Source organism: Heptranchias perlo, chromosome 20, assembly GCF_035084215.1.
Source record: "Heptranchias perlo isolate sHepPer1 chromosome 20, sHepPer1.hap1, whole genome shotgun sequence".
Lineage (NCBI taxonomy): Eukaryota > Metazoa > Chordata > Chondrichthyes > Hexanchiformes > Hexanchidae > Heptranchias > Heptranchias perlo.
In genome coordinates, this window is record NC_090344.1 from 32,702,321 (window position 1) to 32,722,017 (window position 19,697).

General features: G+C 59.0%; 1 protein-coding gene across 1 annotated transcript in view; it reads right to left on the reverse strand.

Moving 5' to 3' along the window:
• The window catches only part of sorbs3 (sorbin and SH3 domain containing 3), a 148,540-nt gene that overhangs the window by 32,573 nt on the left and 96,270 nt on the right, over positions 1-19,697 (reverse strand). The window contains exons 10-13 of the mRNA XM_068001522.1: positions 16,601-16,654; positions 10,390-10,427; positions 10,132-10,340; positions 4,177-4,402 (exon numbers count right to left, since the gene is read on the reverse strand). Coding sequence (XP_067857623.1) covers positions 4,177-4,402; positions 10,132-10,340; positions 10,390-10,427; positions 16,601-16,654 — 527 coding nt within the window. The remainder of the gene's footprint in view (positions 1-4,176; positions 4,403-10,131; positions 10,341-10,389; positions 10,428-16,600; positions 16,655-19,697) is intronic.

Consider the following 19,697-nt stretch of genomic DNA (forward strand, 5'->3'; position numbering starts at 1 on the left):
CTCTGATATACCCCACACCCCTCACTGTAACACACTGATATACCCCACACCCCTCACTGTAACACTCTGATATACCCCACACCCCTCACTGTAACACACTAGAATCATAGAAAATTTACGGCACAGTAGGAGGCCATTTGGCCCATTGAGTCCGCGCCGGCTGAGAAATGAGCCACCCGGCCTAATCCCACTTTCCCGCACTTGGTCCGTAGCCCTGTAGGTTACGGGCTCTTCAGGTGCTCATCCAAGTACTTTTTAAATGAGTTGAGGGTTTCTGCCTCGACCACCTCTCAGGCAGTGAGTTCCAGACCCCACCACCCCCTGGGTGAAAAAAATTCTCCTCAGCTCCCCTCTAATCCTTCGACCAATTACTTTAAATCTATGCCCCCTGGTTATCGACCCCTCTGCTAAGGGAAATAGGTCCTTCCTATCCACTCTATCCAGGCCCCTCATAATTTTATACACCTCAATTAAATCTCCCCTCAGCCTCCTCTGTTCCAAGGAAAATAACCCCAGCCTATCCAATCTTTCCTCATAGCTAAAATTCTCCAGCCCTGGCAACATCCTTGTAAATCTCCTCTGCACCCTCTCTAGTGCAATCACATCTTTCCTGTGATGTGGTGACCAGAACTGTGCGCAGTACTCGAGCTGTGGCCTAACTAGTGTTTTATACAGTTCTAACATAACCTCCCTGCTTTTATATTCTTTGCCTCGGCTAATAAAGGAAAGCATTCCACATGCCTTCTTAACCACCTTATCCACCTGTTACCTTCAGGGATCTGTGGACATGCTCTCCAAGGTCCCTCTGTTTCTCTACACCTCTCAGTATCCTCCCATTTATTGTGTGCTCCCTTGTCTTGTTTGCCCTCCCCAAATGCATCACCTCACACTTCTCCGGATTAAACTCCATTTGCCACTTTTCTGCCCATCTGACCAGTCCATTGATATCTTCCTGCAGTCTACAGCTTTCCTCCTCACTATCAACCACACGGCCAATCTTTGTTTCATCCGCAAATTTCTTAATCATGCCCCCTAGTTTAAGTCCAAATCGTTAATGTACACCACAAAAAGCAAGGGACCGAGTACCGAGCCCTGCGGAACCCCACTGGAAACAGCCTTCCAGTCACAAAAACACCCGTCGACCATTACCCTTTGCTTCCTGCCACTGAGCCAATTTTGGATCCAATTGCCACATTCCCTTGGATCCCATGGGCTTTTACTTTTTTGACCAATCTGCCATGTGGGACCTTGTCAAAAGCCTTGCTAAAATCCATGTACACTACATCAAACGCGCTACCCTCATCGATCCTCCTTGTTACCTCCTCGAAAAATTCAATCAAGTTCGTCAGACACGACCTCCCCTTAACAAATCCATGCTGACTGTCCTTGATTAACCCGTGCCTTTCTAAATGACGATTTATCCTGTCCCTCAGAATCGATTCCAATAATTTGCCCACGACCGAGGTTAGACAGACTGGCCTATAATTACTCGGTCTATCTCTTTCTCCCTTTTTAAACAATGGTACAATGTCAGCAGTCCTCCAATCCTCCGGCACCACGCCTGAATCCAGTGAAGCTTGGAAAATGATTGTTAAAGCCTCCGCTATTTCCTCCCTGGCTTCTTTTAACAGCCTGGGATACGTTTCATCCGGGCCTGGTGATTTATCTACTTTCAAAGTTGCCAATCCCCTTAATACTTCCTCTCTCACTGTGTTTATCACATCCAATATTTCACACTCCTCCTCCCTAACTACAATCTCTGCATTGTCCTCCTCTTTTGTGAAGACAGACGCAAAGTACTCATTAAGAACCAGACCCACATCTTCCCCCTCCACACACAGGTTACCTTTTTGGTCTCTAATAGGCCCTACTCTTTCCTTAGTTATCCTCCTGCTCTTCATGTATTTATGAAAAAATTTGGGGTTTTCCTTGATTTTACTTGCCAGTATTTTTTCCTGCCCTCTCTTTGCTTTCCTAATTTTAATTTCACCCCTGTACTTTCTATACTCCTCTCGGCTTTCTGCAGTATTGAGCTCTTGGTGTCTGACATAAGCTTCCCTTTTTTGCCTTATCTTACCCTGTATGCTCCTTGTCATCCAGGGGGCTCTAGATTTGGCAGTCCCACCCTTTTTCTTTGTGGGAACATGTTTACTCTGAACCCCTTGAATGTCTCCCACTGCTCTGACACTGATTTACCTTCAAGTAGCTGTTTCCAGTTTACTTTTGCTAAATCACTTCTCAGCTTAGCAAAGTTGGCCTTTCCCCCAATTTAGAACGTTAACTCCTGTTCTATCTTTGTCCTTTTCCAAAACTGTACTAAATCTAACTGAATTATGATCACACGAATATACCCCACACCCCTCACTGTAACACTCTGATATATCCCACACCCCTCACTGTAACACTCTGATATATCCCACACCCCTCACTGTAACACTCTGATATACCCCACACCCCTCACTGTAACACTCTGATATACCCCACACCCCTCACTGTAACACTCTGATATACCCCACACCCCTCACTGTAACACTCTGATATACCCCACACCCCTCACTGTAACACACTGATATACCCCACACCCTCACTGTAACACTCTGATATACCCCACACCCCTCACTGTAACACTCTGATATACCCCACACCCCTCACTGTAACACACTGATATACCCAACATCCCTCACTGTAACACTCTGATATACCCCACACCCTCACTGTAACACTCTGATATACCCCACACCCCTCACTGTAACACTCTGATATACCCCACACCCCTCACTGTAACACTCTGATATACCCCACACCCCTCACTGTAACACTCTGATATATCCCACACCACTCACTGTAACACTCTGATATATCCCACACCCCTCACTGAAACACTCTGATATCCCCCACACCCCTCACTGTAACACTCTGATATCCCCCACACCCCTCACTGTAACACACTGATATACCCAACATCCCTCACTGTAACACTCTGATATACCCCACACCCTCACTGTAACACTCTGATATACCCCACACCCCTCACTGTAACACTCTGATATACCCCACACCCCTCACTGTAACACACTGATATACCCCACACCCCTCACTCGAACACTCTGATATACCCCACACCCCCTCACTGTAACACTCTGATATACCCCACACCCCTCACTCGAACACTCTGATATACCCCACACCCCTCACTGTAACACTCTGATATACCCCACACCCCTCACTTTAACACTCTGATATACCCCACACCCCTCACTGGAACACTCTGATATACCCCACACCCCTCACTGTAACACTCTGATATACCCCACACCCCTCACTTTAACACTCTGATATACCCCACACCCCTCACTGGAACACTCTGATATACCCCACACCCCTCACTCGAACACTCTGATATACCCCACACCCCTCACTGGAACACTCTGATATACCCCACACCCCTCACTGTAACACTCTGATATACCCCACACCCCTCACTGTAACACTCTGATATACCTCACACCCCTCACTGTAACACACTGATATACCCCACACCCCTCACTGTAATACACTGATATACCCCACACCCCTCACTCGAACACTCTGATATACCCCACACCCCTCACTCGAACACTCTGATATACCCCACACCCCTCACTCGAACACTCTGATATACCCCACACCCCTCACTCGAACACTCTGATATACCCCACACCACTCACTCGAACACTCTGATATACCCCACACCCCTCACTCGAACACTCTGATATACCCCACACCCCTCACTGGAACACTCTGATATACCCCACACCCCTCACTGTAACACTCTGATATACCTCACACCCCTCACTGTAATACACTGATATACCCCACACCCCTCACTCGAACACTCTGATATACCCCACACCCCTCACTGTAACACTCTGATATACCCCACACCCCTCACTCGAACACTCTGATATACCCCACACCCCTCACTCGAACACTCTGATCTCTCTGCGGGGTCCAGACTGTGTCGGCTGTAAACTCGACGAGGAATCTTTAAGTAGGGCAGTGCTGGGAGCGTTTCCCCCACAAAGTGCTGGAAATGTCCGATCATTCCCAGACTGTGACGCCCCCTCTCCTCACACACTCCCTACGGTCAGACTGACGGTCAGACTGGCTGGACGCTGTCTACCTGTTCCCACTCACCTGACAGTCGGAGATGCCCTTTCACCCGCAGGCTGCCGAGGTTTCCTGAAAGAGATCAGACGCATACGTGTTGAAAGATCGGAGTCTGGATCCCACGGGGAGACAGGACGGAATGATCGGAATGAGGAATTCTTGGAAGCTCTCCGATTGTGACACTGTTCGCCAGGAGGTCGACACTGGGTCCTAAACTCCACCAAGTATCCGCTCATCATCAAACCATCACATTCTTAATTTTAAAAAAAAGTCTTCGTGTCGTGTCGTCCTTGCCCTCTGTCCCCATGCAGCCCGTGCCCGTACAGTCCGTGCCCTCTGTCCCATGCAGTCTGTGCCCTCGGTGCCCGTACAGCCCATGCCCGTACAGTCCGTGCCCTCTGTCCCCGTGCAGTCCGTGCCCGTACAGTCCGTGCCCTCGGTGCCCGTACGGTCAGTACAGTCCGTGCCCTCGGTGCCCGTACGGTCAGTACAGTCCGTGCCCTTGGTGTCCGTACGGTCAGTACAGTCCGTGCCCTCGGTGCCCATGACGGTCAGTACGTCCGTGCCCTGGGTGCCCGTACGGTCAGTACAGCCCGTGCCCTTGGTGCCCGTACCGGTCAGTACAGTCCGTGCCCTCGGTGCCCGTACGGTCAGTACAGTCCGTGCCCTCGGTGCCCGTACAGGTCAGTACAGCCCGTGCCCTGGGTGCCCGTACGGTCAGTACAGTCCGTGCCCTCGGTGCCCGTACGGTCAGTACAGCCCGTGCCCTGGGTGCCCGTGACGGTCAGTGCAGTCCGTGCCCTCGGTGCCCGTACGGTCAGTGCAGTCCGTGCCCTCGGTGCCCGTACGGTCAGTACAGTCCGTGCCCTCTGTGCCCGTAACGGGTCAGTACAGTCCGTGCCCTCGGTGCCCGTACGGTCAGTACAGTCCGTGCCCCTCGGTGCCCGTACGGTCAGTACAGTCCGTGCCCTCGGTGCCCGTACGGTCAGTGCAGTCCGTGCCCTCGGTGCCCGTACGGTCAGTACAGTCCGTGCCCTGGGTGCCCGTACGGTCAGTGCAGTCCGTGCCCTCGGTGCCCGTACGGTCAGTACAGCCCGTGCCCTCGGTGCCCGTACGGTCAGTACAGCCCGTGCCCTGGGTGCCCGTACAGTCAGTGCAGTCCGTGCCCTCGGTGCCCGTACGGTTCAGTGCAGTCCATGCCCTCGGTGCCCATACGGTCAGTGCAGTCCGTGCCCTCGGTGCCCGTACGGTCAGTGCAGTCCGTGCCCTCGGTGCCCGTACGGTCAGTACAGTCCGTGCCCTCGGTGCCCGTACGGTCAGTGCAGTCCGTGCCCTCGGTGCCCGTACGGTCAGTACAGTCCGTGCCCTCGGCGCCCGTACGGTCAGTGCAGTCCGTGCCCTCGGTGCCCGTACGGTCGGTGTTTGTTGGGACAGTGTAGAGGGAGCTTTACTCTGTATCTAACCGTGCTGTACCTGCCCTGGAGTGTTTGATGGGACAGTGTAGAGGGAGCTTTACTCTGTATCTAACCCGCGCTGTCCCTGCCCTGGGAGTGTTTGTTGGGACAGTGTTGAGGGAGCTTTACTCTGTATCTAACCCGTGCTGTACCTGCCCTGGGAGTGTTTGATGGGACAGTGTAGAGGGAGCTTTACTCTGTATCTAACCCGTGCTGTACCTGCCCTGGGAGTGTTTGACGGGACAGTGTAGAGGGAGTTTTACTCTGTATCTAACCCGTGCTGTACCTGCCCTGGGAGTGTTTGATGGGACAGTGTAGTGGGAGCTTTACTCTGTATCTAACCCATCGCTGTACCTGCCCTGGGAGTGTTTGACGGGACAGTGTAGAGGGAGCTTTACTCTGTATCTAACCCCATGCTGTACCTGCCCTGGGAGCGTTTGATGGGACAGTGTAGAGGAGCTTTACTCTGTATCTAACCCGTGCTGCACCTGCCCGGGGAGTGTTTGACGGGACAGTGTAGAGGGAGCTTTACTCTGGATCTAACCCGTGCTGTACCTGCCCTGGGAGTGTTTGATGGGACAGTGTAGAGGGAGCTTTACTCTGTATCTAACCCGTGCTGTACCTGCCCTGGGAGTGTTTGATGGGACAGTGTAGAGGGAGCTTTACTCTCTATCCAACCCGTGCTGTACCTGCCCTGGGAGTGTTTGAACGGGACAGTGTAGAGGGAGCTTTACTCTATATCTATCCCGTGCTGTACCTGCCCTGGGAGTGTTTGACGGGACAGTGTAGAGGGAGCTTTACTCTGTATCTAACCCGTGCTGTACGTGGGCCTTGAAATCCCCTCCAGGTAATAGTTTGAAACCCAACCATCGTTAGCCCCGTGTTGCACTAATACACCGAATCAGAAACACCGTTAACCGAGCAAAGCATGTCGCAGTTAAAGGACCAGCCAAGCAGAGCAGGACTCAGCCAATACCGAACCTCGAGACAAAGACCCAAGCAGCACTGGCCTAGCAAAGCATGTCCCGGCCTAGCCTGAGCTGGGAGGGTTGAACAGCCCGTTGCAAGTTGGAATCAAGGCAGAAATAAGTGGCAGTTCATCTGTCTCCAAAGAAGGGGAGATATAGCGAGAGATGTGGAGAGACTGGAGAAGCTGGGATTGTTCTCCTTAGAGCAGAGAAGGTTAAGGGGAGACCTGATAGAGGTGTTCGAAATATTGACGGGTTTTGATAGAGCAAGTCGGGAGAAACCATTTCCTCTGGCAAGTGGGTCGGTAACCAGAGGTCAGAGATTTAAAATAGAGGGGAATGAGGAGAAATTTTTCACACAGAGGGTTGGTAATGTCTGGAAATCACTACCTGAAAGGGTGGAGGAAGCCAATTCAAGAGGAACTTTCAAAAGACAATTGGACTTGAGGACCAATTTGCAGGGTTACGGGGAAAGAGCAGGGGGAGTGGGACTAAATTGGGAAGCTCTTTCAAAGAGCCGGCACAGGCACAACGGGCCGAATGGCTCCTTCTGTGCTGTCAGATTCTAAGGTGCGATGGGGGCTGATAGAATCATGGCAACATTGAGTGGCCATTCCTGCCCGATTCGGTGAACGAGTGAGGGGGTCTGAAGCAACGTAGTTAAAACGTCCCAAGGCGCTTCACAGGAGGGTTATCAGGCAAAATTTGACACCGAGCCCATACGAAGATATTAGGACAGGTGACCAAAAGCTTGGTCAAAAGAGGTAGGTTTTAAGGAGCGTCTTAAAGAGGAGAGAGAGGCGGAGAGGTTTAGGGAGGGAAATTCCAGAGCTTAGGGTCTAGGCAGCTGAAGGCACGGCCGCCAATGGTGGAGCGGTTAAAATCAGGATGCCAAGAGGCCGGATTGGAGGAGCGCAGAGATCTGGGAGGGTTTGAAGGGGCTGGAGGAGGTTACAGAGATAGGGAGGGGGTGAGGCCATGGAGGGATTTGAACACGAGGATGAGGATTTTAAAATCGAGGTGTTGCTGGAAAGGGAGCCCGATGTAGGTCAGCGAGCACAGGGGGGTGATGGGTGAACGGGACTTGGTGCGAGTTAGGATACAGGGCAGCAGATGAGCTGAAGTTTACGGAGGGCGGGAGGCCGGCCAGGAGAGCCGAGGGCGGGAGGCCGGCCAGGAGAGCCGAGGGCGGGAGGCCGGCCAGGAGAGCCGAGGGCGGGAGGCCGGCCAGGAGAGCCGAGGGCGGGAGGCCGGCCAGGAGAGCCGAGGGAGGGCGAGGCCGGCCAGGACAGCCGAGGGCGGGAGGCCGGCCAGGAGAGCCTAGGGCGGGAGGCCGGCCAGGAGAGCCGAGGGCGGGAGGCCGGCCAGGAGAGCCGAGGGCGGGAGGCCGGCCAGGAGAGCCGAGGGCGGGAGGCCGGCCAGGAGAGCCTAGGGCGGGAGGCCGGCCAGGAGAGCCTAGGGCGGGAGGCCGGCCAGGAGAGCCGAGGGGGCGGGAGGCCGGCCAGGACAGCCTAGGGCGGGAGGCCGGCCAGGAGAGCCTAGGGCGGGAGGCCGGCCAGGAGAGCCTAGGCGGGAGGCCGGCCAGGAGAGCCTGGCGGGAGGCCGGCCAGGAGAGCCTAGGGCGGGAGGCCGGCCAGGACAGCCGAGGGCGGGAGGCCGGCCAGGACAGCCGAGGGCGGGAGGCCGGCCAGGAGAGCCTAGGGCGGGAGGCCGGCCAGGAGAGCCTAGGCGGGAGGGCCGGCCAGGAGAGCCGAGGGCGGGAGGCCGGCCAGGACAGCCTAGGGCGGGAGGCCGGCCAGGACAGCCTAGGGCGGGAGGCCGGGCCAGGAGAGCCGAGGGCGGGAGGCCGGCCAGGAGAGCCGAGGGCGGGAGGCCGGCAGGACAGCCGAGGGCGGGAGGCCCGGCCAGGACAGCGTAGGGCGGGAGGCCCGGCCAGGAGAGCCGAGGGCGGGAGGCCGGCCAAGAGAGCCTAGGGCGGGAGGCCGGCCCAGGACAGCGTAAGGCGGGAGGCCGGCCAGGACAGCGTAGGGCGGGAGGCCGGCCAGGAGAGCCGAGGGCGGGAGGCGGCCAGGACAGCGTAGGGCTGGGAGGCCGGCCAGGACAGCGTTAGGGCGGGAGGCCGGCCAGGACAGCCTAGGGCGGGAGGCCGGCCAGGAGAGCCTAGGGCGGAGGCCGGCCAGGAGAGCCTAGGGCGGGAGGCCGGCCAGGACAGCGTAGGGCGGGAGCCGGCCAGGACAGCGTAGGGCGGGAGGCCGGCAGGAGAACCTAGGGCGGGAGGCCGGCCAGGAGAGCCGAGGGCGGGAGGCCGGCCAGGAGAGCCGAGGGCGGGAGGCCGGCCAGGACAGCGTGGGGCGGGAGGCCGGCCAGGAGACCCTAGGACGGGAGGCCGGCCAGGAGAGCCTAGGGCGGGAGCCGGCCAGGAGAGCCGAGGGCGGGAGGCCGGCCAGGAGAGCCGAGGGCGGGTGAGGCCGGCCAGGAGAGCCGAGGGGGCGGGAGGCCGGCCAGGAGAGCCGAGGGCGGGAGGCCGGCCAGGAGAGCCGAGGGCGGGAGGCCGGCAGGAGAGCCTAGGGCGGGAGGCCGGCCAGGAGAGCCTAGGGCGGGAGGCCGCCAGGACAGCGTAGGGCGGGAGGCCGGCCAGGAGAGCCTAGGACGGGAGGCCGGCCAGGAGAGCCTAGGGCGGGAGGCCGGCCAGGAGAGCCTAGGACGGGAGGCCGGCCAGGAGAGCCCAGGGCGGGAGGCCGGCCAGGACAGCGTAGGGCGGGAGGCCGCGGCCAGGACAGCCTAGGGCGGGAGGTCCGGCCAGGACAGCGTAGGGCGGGAGGCCGGCCAGGAGAGCCCAGGGCGGGAGGCCGGCCAGGACAGCGTAGGGCGGGAGGCCGGCCAGGAGAGCCTAGGGCGGGGAGGCCGGCCAGGACAGCGTAGGGCGGGAGGCCGGCCAGGAGAGCCTAGGACGGGAGGCCGGCCAGGAGAGCCTAGGGCGGGAGGCCGGCCAGGAGAGCCTAGGGCGGGAGGCCGGCCAGGAGAGCCTAGGACGGGAGGCCGGCCAGGGAGAGCCTAGGGCGGGAGGCCGGCCAGGAGAGCCTAGGGCGGGAGGCCGGCCAGGAGAGCCGAGGGCGGGAGGCCGGCCAGGAGAAGCCGAGGGCGGGAGGCCGGCCAGGAGAGCCGAGGGCGGGAGGCCGGCCAGGAGAGCCTAGGGCGGGAGGCCGGCCAGGAGAGCCTAGGGCGGGAGGCCGGCCAGGACAGCGTAGGGCGGGAGGCCGGCCAGGAGAGCCTAGGACGGGAGGCCGGCCAGGAGAGCCTAGGGCGGGAGGCCGGCCAGGAGAGCCTAGGCGGGAGGGCCGGCCAGGACAGCGTAGGGCGGAGCCGGCCAGGAGAGCCTAGGACGGGAGGGCCGGCCAGGAGAGCCTAGGGCGGGAGGCCTGGCCAGGAGAGCCTAGGGCGGGAGGCCGGCCAGGAGAGCCGAGGGCGGGAGGCCGGCCAGGAGAGCCGAGGGCGGGGAGGCCGGCCAGGAGAGCCTAGGGCGGGAGGCCGGCCAGGAGAGCTTAGGGCGGGAGGCCGGCCAGGAGAGCCGAGGGCGGGAGGCCGGCCAGGAGAGCCGAGGGCGGGAGGCCGGCCAGGACACAGGCCGTAGGAAGCAGCGAGCAGATCAGCTGATTTTGCGTTAAGGAATCGGTTGCAATCACGCCTGCAGCCACGGCGATGGTTGCCCGCGGCGGTTGGTGCAGAGGCCAGTACCTGGTGCTGCCTGTGCTTCTGTGCCAGCCGCTGCCTGATGTTTTGGAGATCTGAATCTAACTCAGCTTCGAACTGGCACTAACTCAGCTTCGAACTGGCTCAGCTCTTTCTCGAGTGAGACCTGGACCAATGAGAAAAAAAAAGAGGGCCCCAAGAGGGAGAGGTGTGGTTAGGAACTCGACTTCAAGTGGCAGTGAGGCGGGCACAGGGGCCTCCACTCGCACCAGGTCAGGTGGGCACTCTCAGCGCCTGCCCCGATACTGGCATTCCTTCAGTGTTTTTTTTTATTCGTTCATGGGATGTGGGCGTCGCTGGCGAGGCCGGCATTTATTGCCCATCCCTAATAGTTCCAGCTGGTCCAGGTGTACCTCACCCCCAGTGCCAGTACACGGACAGTTACTGCAACCAGCTCGCTGCCGCTGAGATAGACAGGGCATTTGGTCTGGGCTGGTTTTGTGTCTCTCTCTCTCTCTGCACTTTCTCTTGCCTCCTCTTTCATTCCCTCTCGTTCTCTGTCTCTCCATCTCTCTCTCTTTCTCCCCGTCTCTCTCTCTGTGTCGACATCTTTCCCTGACTCTCTTCATCTCTTCTGTCTCTCTCCTCCCTCAATCTCTCTACATATCTCTCTCTCTCCCTCTATCTGTCCACATTCCTTCTCCGTCTCTCTCTCTCTCCCCTTCTGTCTACATTTCTATTTCTCTTTCCCACCTCTCTCTCTCTCCTTCTATCTGTTTACATCTCTAAATCTTTATCCCACCGCTTGCTACATCTCCCTCTCTACATCTCTCTTTTCCCCTCCGTCTCTTATTTCTCTATATCTCTTACAGCGTCTTCATATATCTTTCTGCGTCTCTCTCTCTCTCTCGTTCTCTCTATCTGTCTGTCTCTCTCTCTTTACATTTCTTTCTCTGTCTCTCTCTTCTTCTATCTGTCTACATCTCCATCTCTGTCCCTCTCGCTGACGCTCTGCGTGTGTGTCTCTGTCCCCCTCGCTCACGCGTTCTGTGTGTGTCTCTGCGTCCCTCTCCCTCCCTCTCCGCGCCCCTCTCCCTCTCTCCGCGCCCCTCTCCCTCCCTCTCTGCGCCCGTCTCCCTCTCCTTCCCTCTCTGCGCCCCTCTCCCTCTCTCTCTGCGCCCGTCTCCCTCTCCCTCCCTCTCTGCGCCCCTCTCCCTCCCTCTCTGCGCCCCTCTCCCTCCCTCTCTGCGCCCTCTCCCTCCCTCTCTGCGCCCCTCTCCCTCCCTCTCTGCGCCCCTCTCCCTCCCTCTCTGCGCCCCTCTCCCTCCCTCTCTGCGCCCCTCTCCCTCCCTCTCTGCGCCCCTCTCCCTCCCTCTCTGCGCCCCTCTCCCTCCCTCTCTGCGCCCCTCTCCCTCCCTCTCTGCGCCCCTCTCCCTCCCTCTCTGCGCCCCTCTCCCTCCCTCTCTGCGCCCCTCTCCCTCCCTCTCTGCGCCCCTCTCCCTCCCTCTCTGCGCCCCTCTCCCTCCCTCTCTGCGCCCCTCTCCCTCCCTCTCTGCGCCCCTCTCCCTCCCTCTCTGCGCCCCTCTCCCTCCCTCTCTGCGCCCCTCTCCCTCCCTCTCTGCGCCCCTCTCCCTCCCTCTCTGCGCCCCTCTCCCTCCCTCTCTGCGCCCCTCTCCCTCCCTCTCTGCGCCCCTCTCCCTCCCTCTCTGCGCCCCTCTCCCTCCCTCTCTGCGCCCTCTCCCTCCCTCTCTGCGCCCCTCTCCCTCCCTCTCTGCGCCCCTCTCCCTCCCTCTCTGCGCCCCTCTCCCTCTCTCTCTGCGCCCCTCTCCCTCTCCCTCTCTCTGCGCCCCTCTCCCTCCCTCTCTGCGCCCCTCTCCCTCTCTCTCCGCGCCCCTCTCCCTCTCTCCGCGCCCCTCTCCCTCCCTCTCTCCGCGCCCCTCTCCCTCTCCCTCTCTCTGCGCCCCTCTCCCTCTCCCTCTCTCCGCGCCCCTCTCCCTCTCCCTCTCTCCGCGCCCCTCTCCCTCTCCCTCTCTCCGCGCCCCTCTCCCTCTCTCCGCGCCCCTCTCCCTCTCCCTCTCTCCGCGCCCCTCTCCCTCTCCTTCTCTCTGCGCCTCTCTCCCTCTCCCTCTCTCTCCGCGCCCCTCTCCCTCTCTCCGCGCCCCTCTCCCTCTCCTTCTCTCTGCGCCCCTCTCCCTCTCCCTCTCTCCGCGCCCCTCTCCCTCTCCCTCTCTCTGCGCCCCTCTCCCTCTCCTTCTCTCTGTGCCCCTCTCCCTCTCCCTCTCTCCGCGCCCCTCTCCCTCTCTCTCCGCGCCCCTCTCCCTCTCCCTCTCTCTGCGCCCCTCTCCCTCTCCCTCTCTCCGCGCCCCTCTCCCTCTCTCCGCGCCCCTCTCCCTCTCTCCGCGCCCCTCTCCCTCTCTCTGCGCCCCTCTCCCTCTCCCTCTCTCCGCGCCCCTCTCCCTCTCCCTCTCTCTGCGCCCCTCTCCCTCTCCCTCTCTCTGCGCCCCTCTCCCTCTCCCTCTCTCTGCGCCCCTCTCCCTCTCCCTCTCTCTGCGCCCCTCTCCCTCTCCCTCTCTCTGTGCCCCTCTCCCTCTCCCTCTCTCTGCGCCCCTCTCCCTCTCTCCGCGCCCCTCTCCCTCTCCCTCTCTCTGCGCCCCTCTCCCTCTCCCTCTCTCTGCGCCCCTCTCCCTCTCCCTCTCTCCGCGCCCCTCTCCCTCTCCCTCTCTCCGCGCCCCTCTCCCTCTCCCTCTCTCTGCGCCCCTCTCCCTCTCCTTCTCTCTGCGCCTCTCTCCCTCTCCCTCTCTCCGCGCCCCCTCTCCCTCTCCCTCTCTCCGCGCCCCTCTCCCTCTCCCTCTCTCTGCGCCCCTCTCCCTCTCCCTCTCTCTGCGCCCCTCTCCCTCTCCCTCTCTCTGCGCCCCTCTCCCTCTCCCTCTCTCCGCGCCCCTCTCCCTCTCCCTCTCTCCGCGCCCCTCTCCCTCTCCCTGCGCCCCTCTCCCTCTCCCTCTCTCCGCGCCCCTCTCCCTCTCCTTCTCTCTGCGGCCCTCTCCCTCTCCCTCTCTCCGCGCCCCTCTCCCTCTCCCTCTCTCTCCGCGCCCCTCTCCCTCTCTCCGCGCACCCTCTCCCTCTCCTTCTCTCTGCGCCCCTCTCCCTCTCCCTCTCTCCGCGCCCCTCTCCCTCTCCCTCTCTCTGCGCCCCTCTCCCTCTCCCTCTCCCTGCGCCCCTCTCCCTCTCCCTCTCTCTGCGCCCCTCTCCCTCTCCCTCTCTCTGCGCCCCTCTCCCTCTCTCTGCGCCCTCTCCCTCTCCCTCTCTCTGCGCCCCTCTCCCTCTCCCTCTCTCTGCGCCCCTCTCCCTCTCCCTCTCTCTCCGCGCCCCTCTCCCTCTCTCCGCGCCCCTCTCCCTCTCCTTCTCTCTGCGCCCCTCTCCTCTCCCTCTCTCCGCGCCCCTCTCCCTCTCCCTCTCTCTGCGCCCCTCTCCCTCTCCCTCTCCCTGCGCCCCTCTCCCTCTCCCTCTCTCTGCGCCCCTCTCCCTCTCCCTCTCTCTGCGCCCCTCTCCCTCTCTCTGCGCCCCTCTCCCTCTCCCTCTCTCTGCGCCCCTCTCCCTCTCCCTCTCTCTGCGCCCCTCTCCCTCTCACTGCGCCCCTCTCCCTCTCTCTCTGCGCCCCTCTCCCTCTCTCTCCGCGCCCCTCTCCCTCTCTCCGCGCCCCTCTCCCTCTCTCTCTGCGCCCCTCTCCCTCTCTCTCCGCGCCCCTCTCCCTCTCCCTCTCTCTGCGCCCCTCTCCCTCTCCCTCTCTCTGCGCCCCTCTCCCTCTCTCCGCGCCCCTCTCCCTCTCTCCGCGCCCCTCTCCCTCTCTCTGCGCCCCTCTCCCTCTCCCTCTCTCCGCGCCCCCTCTCCCTCTCCCTCTCTCTGCGCCCCTCTCCCTCTCCCTCTCTCTGCGCCCCTCTCCCTCTCTCTGCGCCCCTCTCCCTCTCCCTCTCTCCGCGCCCCTCTCCCTCTCCCTCTCTCTGCGCCCCTCTCCCTCTCCCTCTCTCCGCGCCCCTCTCCCTCTCCCTCTCTCCGCGCCCCTCTCCCTCTCCCTCTCTCCGCGCCCCTCTCCCTCTCCTTCTCTCTGCGCCTCTCTCCCTCTCCCTCTCTCCGCGCCCCTCTCCCTCTCCCTCTCTCCGCGCCCCTCTCCCTCTCCTTCTCTCTGCGCCTCTCTCCCTCTCCCTCTCTCTGCGCCCCTCTCCCTCTCCCTCTCTCTGCGCCCCTCTCCCTCTCCCTCTCTCTGCGCCCCTCTCCCTCTCCCTCTCTCCGCGCCCCTCTCCCTCTCCCTCTCTCTGCGCCCCTCTCCCTCTCCCTCTCTCCGCGCCCCTCTCCCCTCTCCTTCTCTCTGCGCCTCTCTCCCTCTCCCTCTCTCCGCGCCCCTCTCCCTCTCCTTCTCTCTGCGCCTCTCTCCCTCTCCCTCTCTCCGCGCCCCTCTCCCTCTCCCTCTCCCTCTCTCCGCGCCCCCTCTCCCTCTCTCTCTGCGCCCCTCTCCCTCTCTCTGCGCCCCAATCCCTGTCAACATCTCTTTCGCTGTCTCTCTCTCTCCCTCTATCGGTCTACATAAGAACAAAAGAAATAGGAGCAGGAGTAGGCCATCCGGCCCCTCGAGCCTGCTCCGCCATTCAATAAGATCATGGCTGATCTTCGACCTCAACTCCACTTTCTCGCCCGATCCCCAGACCCCTTGATTCCCTTAGAGTCCAAAAATCTATCGATCTCAGCCTTGAATAAACTCAACGACTGAGCATCCACAGTCCTCTGGGGTAGAGAATTCCAAAGATTCACAACCCTCTGAGTGAAGAAATTCCTCCTCATCTCAGTCCTAAATGGCCGACCCCTTATCCTGAGACGATGACCCCTAGTTCTAGACTCTCCAGCCAGGGGAATCTACCTCTCAGCCTCCATCCTATCAAGCCCCCTCAAGAATCTTATATGTTTCAATGAGATCACCTCTCATTCTTCTAAACTCCAGAGACTATAGGCCCATTCTACTCAATCTCTCTTCATAGGACAACCCTCTCATCCCAGGAATCAATCCAGTGAACCTTTGTTGCACCCCCTCGAAGGCAAGTCTATCCTTCCTTAGATAAGGAGACCAAAACTATATGCAGTACTCCAGGTGAGGTCTCACCAAAGCCCTGTACAATTGTAGTTAGACTTCCTTACTCTTGTACTCCAACCCCTTGCAATAAAGGCCAACATGCCATTTGCCTTCCTAACTACTTGCTGTACCTGCATGCTAACTCTCTGTGTTTCTTGTACGAGGACACCCAAATCTCTCTCCACACCAACATTTAATAGTTTCTCACCATTTAAAAAATATTCTTTTTTTCTATTCTTCCTACCAAAGTGAATAACCTCACATTTCCCCACATTATACTCCATCTGCCACCTTCTTGCCCACTCATTTAACCTGTCTATATCCCTTTGCAGACTCTTTGTGTCCTCCTCACAGCTTACTTTCCCACCTAGCTTTGTATTGTCAGCAAACTTGGATGCATTCTCTGTCTCTTTATCCACCTCTCACTACATATCTCTCTCCACATCTCTCTTTTTCACTCCAGCTCTCTCTCCCTCTCTCTCTCTTTCTGTCCCTATCTCTTTCTCTCGCTCCCTTTAGCCAATATTCCTCCCACCTGCACTAGCACGGCCTCAGCCGACCAGCACCACCACCCCCACCCCTCCCCCTCCCTCCGTCGCATCACCTCCCCCACCCACCCCTAACCTCCCACCCCTTCCCAAGAGGCCAGGCGCCCGAGGCCCCCAGAGGCCAGGCGCCCAAGGCCCGAGGCCCGAGAAGCCAGGAGCCCAAGGCCCGAGGCCCGAAGCCCAAGGCCCGAGGCCCGAGAGGCCAGGAGCCCAAGGCCCGAGGCCCGAGAGGCCAGGAACCCAAGGCCCGAGGCCCGAAGCCCAAGGCCCGAGGCCCGAGAGGCCAGGAGCCCGAGGCCCGAGGCCCGAGAGGCCAGGAACCCAAGGCCCGAGGCCCGAGAGGCCAGGACGCCAAGGCCCAAAGCCCGAGAGGCCAGGAGCCCAAGGCCCGAGGCCCGAGAAGCCAGGAGACATCATTTGCCAACGAGCGCTATTTTTCCAAGAAGGGGGCACCTCCCACAAGTCAATTGGAACACGCCACAGGTTTCATTCCCCCCCGATCCCCCTCCCCAAAGACCACCTCCACAGTTTGAAGCCCGACCCTGCTCCGACTCTCCGACCCTGGTCGTCAGTCTGCAGACTGCGGCTCCGCGAAGAAGGTTCATTATCGAGGGTTGGGGGAGCAGGGAAGAGGGTGGGATTAGAGATAAAACATTATGCAGAGTCCCTTACCTCAACCGAGGAGGAGTGCCTCCTGGACGAAGAGTTCACCTCTGAAGGCTCGGCCTAAATAGACAGGCAAATGGAACACGGTTAGGAGAGGCAATGAGGAATGGGCAACTGTCCCTTAGGATCCCCACTCCCCCAGCGCCCTGTGTTACTGACTGTATCTCTACCGATGTTAATCCCCCTCCCTCACACTGTCACTCAGTAACCCCTCTCCCCCAGCGCCCTGTGTTACTGACTGTATCTCTACTGATGTTAATCCAGCTCCCTCACACTGTCACTCAGTAACCCCTCTCCCCCAGCGCCCTGTGTTACTGACTGTATCTCAACTGATGTTAATCCAGCTCCCTCACACTGTCACTCAGTAACCCCTCTCCCCCAGCGCCCTGTGTTACTGACTGTATCTCTACTGATGTTAATCCAGCTCCCTCACACTGTCACTCAGTAACCCCTCTCCCCCAGCGCCCTGTTACTGACTGTATCTCTACTAATGTTAATCCAGCTCCCTCACACTGTCACTCAGTAACCCCTCTCCCCCCGCGCCCTGTGTTACTGACTGTATCTCTACTGATGTTAATCCAGCTCCCTCACACTGTCTCTCAGTAACCCCTCTCCCCCAGCGCCCTGTGTTACTGACTGTATCTCGACTGATGTCAATCCCTCTCCCTCACACTGTCACTCAGTAACCCCTCTCCCCCCAGCGCCCTGTGTTACTGACTGTATCTCTACTGATGTTAATCCAGCTCTCTCACACTGTCACTCAGTAACCCCTCTCCCCCCAGCGCCCTGTGTTACTGACTGTATCTCTACTGATGTTAAACCAGCTCCCTCACACTGTCACTCAGTAACCCCTCTCCCCCAGCGCCCTGTGTTACTGACTGTATCTCTACTGATGTTAATCCAGCTCCCTCACACTGTCACTCAGTAACCCCTCTCCCCCAGCGCCCTGTGTTACTGACTGTATCTCTACTGATGTTAATCCAGCTCCCTCACACTGTCACTCAGTAACCCCTCTCCCCCAGCGCCCTGTGTTACTGACTGTATCTCGACTGATGTCAATCCCTCTCCCTCACACTGTCACTCAGTAACCCCTCTCCCCCAGCGCCCTGTGTTACTGACTGTATCTCTACTGATGTTAATCCAGCTCCCTCACACTGTCACTCAGTAACCCCTCTCCCCAGCGCCCTGTGTTACTGACTGTATCTCTACTGATGTTAATCCAGCTCCCTCACACTGTCACTCAGTAACCCCTCTCCCCCAGCGCCCTGTGTTACTGACTGTATCTCGACTGATGTCAATCCCTCTCCCTCACACTGTCACTCAGTAACCCCTCTCCCCCAGCGCCCTGTGTTACTGACTGTATCTCGACTGATGTCAATCCCTCTCCCTCACACTGTCACTCAGTAACCCCTCTCCCCCAGCGCCCTGTGTTACTGACTGTATCTCTACTGATGTTAATCCAGCTCCCTCACACTGTCACTCAGTAACCCCTCTCCCCCAGCACCCTGTGTTACTGACTGTATCTCTACTGATGTTAATCCAGCTCCCTCACACTGTCACTCAGTAACCCCTCTCCCCCCAGCGCCCTGTGTTACTGACTGTATCTCTACTGATGTTAATCCAGCTCCCTCACACTGTCACTCAGTAACCCCTCTCCCCCAGCGCCCTGTGTTACTGACTGTATCTCGACTGATGTCAATCCCTCTCCCTCACACTGTCACTCAGTAACCCCTCTCCCCCCAGCGCCCTGTGTTACTGACTGTATCTCTACTGATGTTAATCCCTCTCCCTCACACTGTCACTCAGTAACCCCTCTCCCCCCACGCCCTGTGTTACTGACTGTATCTCTACTGATGTTAATCCAGCTCCCTCACACTGTCACTCAGTAACCCCTCTCCCCCAGCGCCCTGTGTTACTGACTGTATCTCTACTGATGTTAATCCAGCTCTCTCACACTGTCACTCAGTAACCCCTCTCCCCCCAGCGCCCTGTGTTACTGACTGTATCTCTACTGATGTTAATCCAGCTCCCTCACACTGTCACTCAGTAACCCCTCTCCCCCCAGCGCCCTGTGTTACTGACTGTATCTCTACTGATGTTAATCAAGCTCCCTCACACTGTCACTCAGTAACCCCTCTCCCCCCAGCGCTCTGTGTTACTGACTGTATCTCGACTGATGTTAATCCAGCTCCCTCACACTGTCACTCAGTAACCCCTCTCCCCCACCGCCGTGTGTTACTGACTGTATCTCTACTGATGTTAATCCAGCTCCCTCACACTGTCACTCAGTAACCGCTCTCCCCCAGCGCCCTGTGTTACTGACTGTATCTCTAATGATGTTAATCCAGCTCCCTCACACTGTCACTCAGTAACCCCTCTCCCCCAGCGCCCTGTGTTACTGACTGTATCTCTACTGATGTTAATCCAGCTCCCTCACGCTGTCACTCAGTAACCCCTCTCCCCCCACGCCCTGTGTTACTGACTGTATCTCTACTGATGTTAATCCAGCTCCCTCACACTGTCACTCAGTAACCCCTCTCCCCCAGCGCCCTGTGTTACTGACTGTATCTCCACTGATGTTAATCCAGCTCCCTCACACTGTCACTCAGTAACCCCTCTCCCCCAGCGCCCTGTGTTACTGACTGTATCTCTACTGATGTTAATCCAGCTCCCTCACACTGTCACTCAGTAACCCCTCTCCCCCAGCGCCCTGTGTTACTGACTGTATCTCTACTGATGTTAATCCAGCTCCCTCACACTGTCACTCAGTAACCCCTCTCCCCCAGCGCCCTGTGTTACTGACTGTATCTCTACTGATGTTAATCCAGCTCCCTCACACTTGTCACTCAGTAACCCCTCTCCCCCAGCGCCCTGTGTTACTGACTGTATCTCCACTGATGTTAATCCAGCTCCCTCACACTGTCACTCAGTAACCCCTCTCCCCCAGCGCCCTGTGTTACTGACTGTATCTCTACTGATGTCAATCCAGCTCCCTCACACCGTCACTCAGTAACCCCTCTCCCCCAGCGCCCTGTGTTACTGACTGTATCTCTACTGATGTTAATCCAGCTCCCTCACACTGTCACTCAGTAACCCCTCTCCC